Raw genomic sequence first — 9380 nt, 5'->3', positions numbered from 1 at the left:
ATGTGTAAACAAGCCGAGGATGCCAAGATAAAACAAGTGAAGAGAGATTTATGGTCATCTGGACAGGATGAAATTAAAGAAGCAGCATCTTCATCTCAGGTTGAGACACAGTAGACCAACATTTAACGATATTCCTCTGAGAGAATTAATAAAATAATATTATAGCATTAAAGATGTTAGTATAAGTTCCACTTTTTTATTGTTTATCATTTCTTTTACAAAACATTTGACATAAATTTTACGCAATGTCACCCTCAAATTTCAGAACGTTAACACGTATTAAATACCATTTTTAAATCACACCATTTACAAGAAAAGCTGCTTTATATAAGTGCATTACAGGAGAAATGAAGAGGAAAAGCTCAGGAGTCAGAGCTCAGGAGTCAGAGCAAATGAAAACAAGGACCATCTGTACGGCGCCTCATTAAATGTGCAAGACCCCGTCCTATTGGTGGGAGCCAATTGGTACCTAGCTATTTCCCCACAACAGATTGCAGGTGGCAGAGCATCGAAGTCTGAAGGGCATTCCTTACTCCTGTTGCCTTCTAATTAGACTTAAGGGCAAAGCAGAGCCTCGGAGGACCTGAAAGGGAATTCAGGATGAAGGCAGATGGTGTGAGATCTCATCGGGATGGGAGTTAACACAGGCTCTAATAGAAAGTGAGAGATGGAAAGAGGGAGACGAGAGAGGAGAAGAAAATGAAGGAGAGGGAGGTGCTGGGAAAAAGGTGGAGACTGAGAGGAGAGAGGATGTAGTCAGACCTCAGTAGTTCAGTTCACACACTCATTCAACTCTCAATTTTGAAGAGGTGAAGAGTTGTTTCATCATTTCTGTCAACTTCTCACTTTTTTTTAACACACAGCTTTCTGACAAGACTGAGACAAGACCTTGCAAACGTTGTTAAATGCTGTTTTTGAGCAAAAAAACTGTCACAAACTGAAAACTGAGCACTTTAGGATGATTGATATCAAATCATAACTTTCCCACGAGCAGCAGTTGGTGAGTAGAAGTTTATCTATTTCAATTTTTCAATCTGTCTGTCTGTAATTTCACCTTTAGAAAAAGTGTTAACAGTGCACTGTGTGATCTGGTTTGCATGTTTCAGCCTGTGATCTCAGTTTTTTTTCTTTTGCAATCAGTTTCATTACAATAGCTCATAAATCTGACAACCACACTGCCTGTGAAGTGTTCAGCTGAAGTGATAGCCAGATGAAAGCTTTGCGGTAATTTTAAATAGATAAAAGCCTTTTTTTTCTAAATCAGCCACAAGAGATGAAAGATTACAATCATTTAATATAATAGACTTAAACACTGTTGATGCCATGTGAACATTCAATACATTCATGAAATGCCTGAAACAGCCTGCTATGTCTCTTAAAATGACAGATGGTAGACTGCATAAAAAAAGGGGCAACATGGTATGAACACATGTATGCAACTGTAATCGCCACACACACACACACACACACACACACACACACACACACACACACACACACACACACACACACACACACACACACACACACACACACACACACACACACACACACACACACACACATGCTCAGCCTGGGTGGACCTGGAAACATAAGCAACTCTTTCATGAGATCAGCCTCTACCTGGGCAATAAAGAGCCAACTGTGCTGTGAATAAACTGATGATGGCAACACACACACAAAAACAGAGAAATGCTTGTTTCTGCCACTTCCCACCTTCGGCTTCGTGGCACTCAGAGTGAATGTAAGGTCAGGTTAGTTCTCTTTCTGTGCATTTAAACCCGAGCAGCAGTCCAACGCCAACGATGACTGTTCCAAGAAATATTGAAGCACATATCAGACTGAATAGGTCAGCTTTGTCGTGCTGTCATTTGAGCTATTAAATGTATTTAAGTTTTCTTTCACTTATGTGTCTCCTTCCTCTGTTTCTTTCTTTTCTTTGAGATTTTGTGTGAAAAAGTGTTGCATAAAAGAGATGAACTTGACGCTCTTTGCTGTTGCTGTTATGTTCTTGAATTGCTAATTATTTTACATTTTACTACTTAATAATCTTTCAAAACAGGGGTTCCTACCCTAGAGTCCAGTCACCCCCAAGTGGTCCCTAGATAAATTTAAGAGGGCCATCTGATTTTTAATCAAAAGCCCTATCATTTTCTATGACTTGCCTCTAATTTTTTCCTTTTCTGACCCCTTCAGGCCCTTAAAATCCTGAAAAAGAAGAAATCTGAGACAGATTGTTTGGCTGATCTGCTCACAGTTTGTGTTCATAACCTGTAATGAGGGGTCACAAATAGATTTTGATTTACTTTCAGCGGTCAAAAGCCAAAAGGGTTGGTAACCACTTTTTAAAAAATGCATGATTTTGTCTTATAGGGAGTGTCAGCACTCTGGGGATGTGACACAAACACATTTATTCAAGAGAAATGAATGTTCGGACACCCTGTGAAGATGCTATCTGTGGATGTGACCAATGAGGACACCACAAGAAAAGATGAGGATGTTTTCTTAAAAAGCCATATTTTTTTAATCTGTGTAGCAGAAACTATGGGTTACTTATCTTTTTGTTGTTGCATCTCCATGTGACAAAAGTTTTGTCATGTTTTAATAAGCTTCAAGTATTTAAGAAGCCTTGTTTAAAAGACAGCCCACCATGTTTAAACGGTGGCTGCTAGCCCTGGTGGCCCGTGTCGGCCTCATTGTGCTGGGCCTGTGCTGCTGTCTGTTTCTGTTCTACCTGCTAGGCTGTAAGCCTGCATCACGCAGCAGCCAGCAGTCCCCTCTGTGGTCTGGAGGGGCCACCACGAAGGAGGGATACATGGCATTGTTGCAGGAGAGGGAGGACTCTCACAGACATTACATCAACAGCCTCACGAAGCAGATAGCCCAGCTGAAGGAGGCCCTCCAGGAGAGGACACAGCAGCTACAGGAGTCGCTGGATAAAGCGAAAACAAAAGGGATTCTGCCTCTGGGTCTGGAGAGTCTGCATAAAGCCCCGATACAGTCTGACCTGAAGGTAGGAACACTGGATGCAGCATGATGTGGAGCCAGAACAGACTCAATGAGGGCTGATGAGATGAATGAAGTGTGACACTATAGATGTAGTGGTAAATGTTTCATCATGTCCTCCAGGAGTTCTTCCGCTCCCAGCTGAACCAGGCAGAGGTTAACTCAGGTGTGAATCTGGCCAGTGAATATGCAGTGATACCTTTTGACACTTTCAACCTGCGGAGGTGAGTGAGAAATTTAAAAAAAACAGCAGCAGAGCTTGCAGGAGTATTGTGTAGGGTATTTTTGCCATGCCGAGTTTCTTGTACAGAGTGGGTGTTTCGTTATGTTGCTCAGGGTGTACCAGCTGGAGACAGGGCTGACCAGGCACCCAGAGGAGAGGCCTGTGAGGAAAGACCGCAGGGATGAGCTGATAGGCACTGTGGAAACAGCTCTGCATGTCCTCAACGGACCTCAGCAACACATAGACAACACCAGGCGGAAGCACACGTACTCCCCTTCAGACTTCATAGAGGGTGAGCGAGATGGGTGAGATCACCAGGGACACAGGGGGCTGGAGTCACGCACACTGACTGGAAAACCTTCAGAAAACCTCTGCAAAATGTTTTCAATTCATTGCTGAACTAACACAATAAAACTGTAGCTGGGGTTGTTTAAAGTGTTCACCTGACCTGAATGTCTGTGAGGAAACTAAGAGCCTGATACTCTGACTAAATTTTCATTTTGCTTCACTTCATTATTCAGTCTGAAATTGTGTGCATGTTAGCTGTTTTCTGTTTGGGAGGTTTTATTATTGTCATTGTCAGTTACAGGTTCACATCGGTCCAACCTTTTCTTCCCAGATACTTTAATCGATACTGATACTGAATTCGCAGTTATCTTTTTTCACAAATTTAAAATCAGTATTCCCCGTTGTGTGAAACCCACTGGAATCACTTTTATGATAAGATGATATGAGACAAGGGATTGCTAAAAACTAAGTCAACAAGCCCTGACTAATTAAATGTATCTGATAGCAGAAACACAAACTTTTTTTATGATGACATTAACGAAGAAACTGTATTTAATGTGAATTAATCACACTGGGTTGATATCCTATGTTATGGATTCGGTGCATCTCTACTTTTAGTTATTTTGTTCTTACTAATCAGTATAAAGTGCAGTAATATATCCGCCCTGGTGAGGTAATTTTGGTGAGGTCAACACATGAGCTAAAATAGTGGTTGCTAAAAGCAGTTTGCTTAATGTTAATTAGAACCAGTTCTTATTTTTGTAAGTCGACTTGCGACAGCATTTATAATTGCATTGATCTCATTCATCATTGTCAGCATGCAGTTTTTTGTTTTTTTTCTGGCTATGCACAGGAACATGCAAACTTTGATGGGCTCAGTTGTTGTTCCTGTCAGTAAACAGCTGTCAGTGAGCACAACACCAAAAATATCTGAACGGGTGAGGACTAATTCTTAGTTTTGGAATGACACTGACCTACAGTATGTCTATTATAAAGGACACTACAATGAAACCTGAGAACAACAATGCAAAAAGGACAATACCAATGTTCAAACCTAGGTACAGTAAATCAAGATAGATTTTTCATTGCATTCATAACATTGTGTATCCACTATGAGAGATACTGTGGATCAGCGGTTTTCAAAGTCTGAGAAAGTCTGATTATATTATTTGATCTCGCAGGCACTCAACAAATGAGCCAAGATAGCATGATTTTGCTGTTTGCCATTACTTCAGACTACACCAAATACATAAAAAGTCGGTCTGAAGGCATTTGTCAGTTTCTAACTCTGGGGAAGTGGGAAAAACAGTAAAATACCTTTAAAACCTGTATCTACGAACTAACTCTTTAACCAAATCACACACATTTAGGCTATTCTACATGATTTCCTTTGATAACTAATGTAATGGTTAGTAATATTTTTTCACTTCCATTCACTGAGCCTCCCCTGAAACTGTTAAGAGCCCCACTAGGGAGACCCACTTCCCACTGTAAAAAACCTCTGCTGTAGATGATAATAGCAGGATACCACAACTGTAAACTTCAAACAAGTGATCCTTCATTAAACTTTATTAAATGTTTTTTTCTCTGTCTTATTGTCTCTATTGCAGGACTGACTCGTACAGAAAAGGGGAAAGGAACAATTTACGACCTGATGTTTAAAGGTGACGGCCCTCAGGACTTCACACAGCTGGTGTTATTCAGGCCTTTCGGCCCCGTGATGCAGGTTAAGAGTGAGAGGATTGACACACAGAGCACGCTCATCAACATCATCGTTCCTCTTTCCAAGAGGGCCGACACGTTCAGGCAGTTCATCAGCAACTTCAGGTATCTTCTCAAAGTGCTTTAACACATGCTGACTGTGGTCAGATCATGATATAGTTGATCTCAAACTTGATTTCTCACATCTTTCTAAATCTCATAATACTGCCTTCACCTGTGTTTTTGGTTCAGAGAAGTGTGTATCAAGCAGGATGGCAGGGTCCATCTCACTGTGGTCTACTTTGGTCGTGATCAGATTGACCAGGTGAAAGCCACACTGGACCAGACCACCAGGTAATGTACTCATCAGCTAATGTTATATTAGTGTGGTGTGAAATAAATAAATGAAGTTAAAACACACGATTGGATGGATGGATGATACAAGAGATTAGATGCTTTAATTTCAAGTTTCTACATCTTGGAAAATAATTATTAGCGGTCATCAGTAGTGTTGAAACAGTGCAAGATTCAGAGGTGGGGTGAAGTTGTTGTTTTGAGTCACTCCAAATCAAAACAAATGAAGTCCAAGTGAAGTAACGAATAATTAGTGTTCAGTTGTTGATATCGAGACCTCTGGTTAGATAATAACATGCACTGATCGATGAATGGATCAATATCAAGAGGGAGAATCAATAACAGACCGCTGTGAGATGAAGATGAAACATGTCTCTTCTTCTCAGCTCTCTTGGAATTCACCATTATAGATTTGCCCGTGCTGCAATGCAGACATTTAGCCCATAAGATTGTTTTTTTTTTTTAAATAAGTGAGAGAGCGTCAGTGTTTTAGGGCTACAGTCTAATAATAAGCTAATCCTCTGAAGCCTCTGGACCCCCTGAGAGCATCACACACACCCCTATTGAGTATAGACTGGGATAATATGAATTGTAATTCAGAATCTGTTTTACTCATACAGTCTATGGTTTTACTTCAGGCTTTCTGGAGCAAATTACTGATGAACTTGTATGTGTTACTTTTAATATATTGTTAAACAGTCTACCAAGCTGATGAGACTGAATGTCTGCAGATTGGTTGTTTTTGAACTTCTCTTCACTTTAAATATGTTAAATTAAGACAATTAAAACAGTACACTATCATAGATGTTGCATTGGTTAACAGTTAGTATTCATTTTCATACTGACCACAATGAGCCAGCAAGCAGGAAAAAAACGTTTTCTTGTGATAAATCATCTCGTTATCACAACAAATTGGCCTTTTGTTTTCTCCAGATAAGATAAATTAACTTGTTATCACGAAAAAACAAGTGTTGTTATAAAATAATAATAAAAAATGTAAAAGTTCATTAAATTAAAACAATTAATTTGTGATCTCAAGACAGAAAAGGTATTTAAAAAATAATTGGGAGCAAGGCTGTTCTCAGCTTCTGTACCTGTCCAGCTACACACAGATGAATCGAGACATGACTTCCTCTTTCTTCAGGGAGACTCGGTTCAGGAGTTTCACTTTGATCCAGCTGAATGAGGAGTTTTCTCGTGGGCGGGGCTTGGAGGTGGGCGCCAGGGCCTGGAAACGGAGCCAGAACGTCCTGCTCTTCTTCTGTGACGTTGATATCCACTTCACTGCTGACTTCCTTACTTCCTGCCGCCTCAACGCAGAACCTGGTAAGACAAGGGGCTGCTTAAACTTTTTCCACATATCCTCATACAATAGTTGCACTTTGGTGTAAAGTAGCAGTAGATGATTTAATTAATCAAGGGTCCTGCTCACCCACAGAGGTGTTTAATTACTCTGTTCAGGTTGATGATGGGTGGAGATTTTATGTGATGTCACAAAAAAGTCCAAATTGTACATGTACTAATAATGAAGAATGGGTCAAGACAGATTTCCTTTAAATTGTATATTAATCCTGCTTTGTTTGTTTCATATCCAGTTAGTTTAAAAAAATTAACCTCTCGTTTAGGAAATATTGATTTTTTATATCCTTGGGGCGGGATGCTGGTTTGCTGCATTGAGTGCAAAGTCAATTATAAAGGTTAATGACAATTTAGTCTTTATAAGAAGCTTTTTGATTTACAGTCTGTGGACAGCAAGGCAAATATATTTATATAGCAGAATTCCTACACTGAACAATTTCAAAGTGATTAAAAAACCAACAAAACAAAACAAAAAAGACAACACAATACTTCTCTCAACTAATGCTGCCTCACAGTTTATAGTTCTGCCAGCTTTTGGCAACGGCAAAAAAAAACAATACATTTCCCCCGGCAAAATCTGTTCTGACCACAACAAAGAAGTGATGGCGTCAGTTTTCATGAACTGGAACCTACCCAAAAATTTAGGAGATTGAAACAGATTAATCATGGTCTGAACATGCCCACACAGCCCTGAGAACAGGTCTAATCAGAAAACATAAGTAAAAAGCATCTACCAAGGGTGTGAAATGCCTTTACGATTTTTAAATTTAAATTAAAGGTGCAAAGCCCACTTTTTAGAAATGTTTGAGACTTGCATTGTTTACATCCATGCTTACTTTCTAGCAGTCTTCTTCTTGGCTACCTTTATTGGTGTATTGCTGCGTTTCTTGGTGCAATACCACCACCTTAAAAACTGTGGATTAGTATGAAACCTTTACTATATTTATTTACTTCTGCTCCTTTACAATTTTTGGAACTAGCTTACTAATGAGTATGGGGACACAACACATACTTATGATGCTTTAATGACATTTATACAGCTGATTAAAGCAAGGAGAGATTTGTGAGCCTTAAAAGTTGTTCAGTACAATGTATTGAATTAAGCATGATATGAATTTAAAACTGCTTTATGCTTGAAATTAAGCACGGTAGCTGCCATTATATTATGTCTATCTTTCCTGATAAGCGTTTATCATTGTGGTGTTTTCAGCCCTGCACATATCAGAGATCATTTAGTAATCAGTCAATACTTAAAACACTGTAATTAATGTAAATCTCTGGACAAAGTGGTCTTCATTTCTCTTTTCAGCCCACTGGTCAATTTTGTCCACATACTAGCCCAGTTCTTGTTCTTTTCGCTCCAATTAAACGTCTGCTGCTTCTGTAAGTTATGAAAAATGCATCAGGTCATGGCTGGTAAAGAATGAGTCAGAGACAAACATAACTGAAACCAGCTTTTCAAAACAAAATGGGGCGAATGTCACAATAGCATGTTTTAAAATAATGTAACATCAATGTATTTACATTCAAATATCACAGATTATCACTTCAATTATTGTGTTTTTACTGGTTGTGTTATTAGTGTACATGTCATAGTGTGGAAATAAAGCTGTTTTTGTCTCTAGGTAAGAAAGTGTACTATCCAGTGCTCTTCAGCCAGTACAACCCATCTATCATCTACAACAATCAGACTCTTCTACCTTCTGTTCAACAACAACTGGTAAGTAATAAAATCATACACAAACAGCAAGATATACTTGAATAAATGAGTGAGTGAGTCAGGGGGACGTAAAACTAATCTCTGGTCTTTTTTGTCTTAGGTGATAAGGAAGGAAACCGGTTTCTGGAGAGACTTTGGGTTTGGAATGACGTGCCAGTACAGGTCTGACTTCATGAACATAGGTAAAGACAAATTTTGTGTCACCAATAATCTATCCTGATCCTTTCCCGCTCCATAAAGCAAAGCTGTTTCTCTTCTTCTTGAATTACACATTTAAGAGCTCCCTGCTGCGTTCTTTAACTTGAACTTTATTTATATAGCACTTTAAACACAACATAGATGATCCAAAGTGCTTTACACAGAGGAAAAACAAACACAGTTAAGTTATCCATCTCCTGATTGTCACTGTTACATCTCATGTCTAATCATCTACATTTCCTTGCAGGTGGTTTTGACAGAAACATCAAAGGCTGGGGCTTGGAGGACGTGCATCTGTACAGGAAGTACCTTCACAGTAAGCTGATGGTGATTCGCTCTCCGACTCGTGGCCTCTTCCACCTGTGGCACGAAAAGACCTGCATGGATGAGCTTCCATCAGACAAGTACAAGATGTGCATGCAGACCAAAGCCATGAGTGAAGCCTCACACGGTCAGCTGGGGGAGCTGTTCTTCAAACCAGAGATTGAGGCTCACTTGAACTCCCAGAGGCAGATAAACAGAGGAACATAG

At 39.6% G+C, this 9380-nt stretch overlaps 1 protein-coding gene across 1 annotated transcript; it reads left to right on the top strand.

Annotated features, from left to right (window-relative positions):
* The first annotated feature begins 2650 nt into the window (after positions 1-2650).
* Positions 2651-9380, top strand: LOC133979364 (chondroitin sulfate N-acetylgalactosaminyltransferase 1-like). The gene is made up of 9 exons (XM_062417876.1): positions 2651-3013; positions 3130-3230; positions 3343-3521; positions 5128-5344; positions 5471-5572; positions 6717-6898; positions 8557-8651; positions 8752-8833; positions 9097-9380. Exons 1-9 carry the CDS (start codon positions 2651-2653, stop codon positions 9378-9380), a joined length of 1605 nt encoding a protein of 534 aa, XP_062273860.1.

The sequence above is a fragment of the Scomber scombrus genome, chromosome 4 (genome assembly GCF_963691925.1).
Source record: "Scomber scombrus chromosome 4, fScoSco1.1, whole genome shotgun sequence".
NCBI lineage: Eukaryota > Metazoa > Chordata > Actinopteri > Scombriformes > Scombridae > Scomber > Scomber scombrus.
This window is presented reverse-complemented; position numbering and strand designations above follow the sequence as displayed.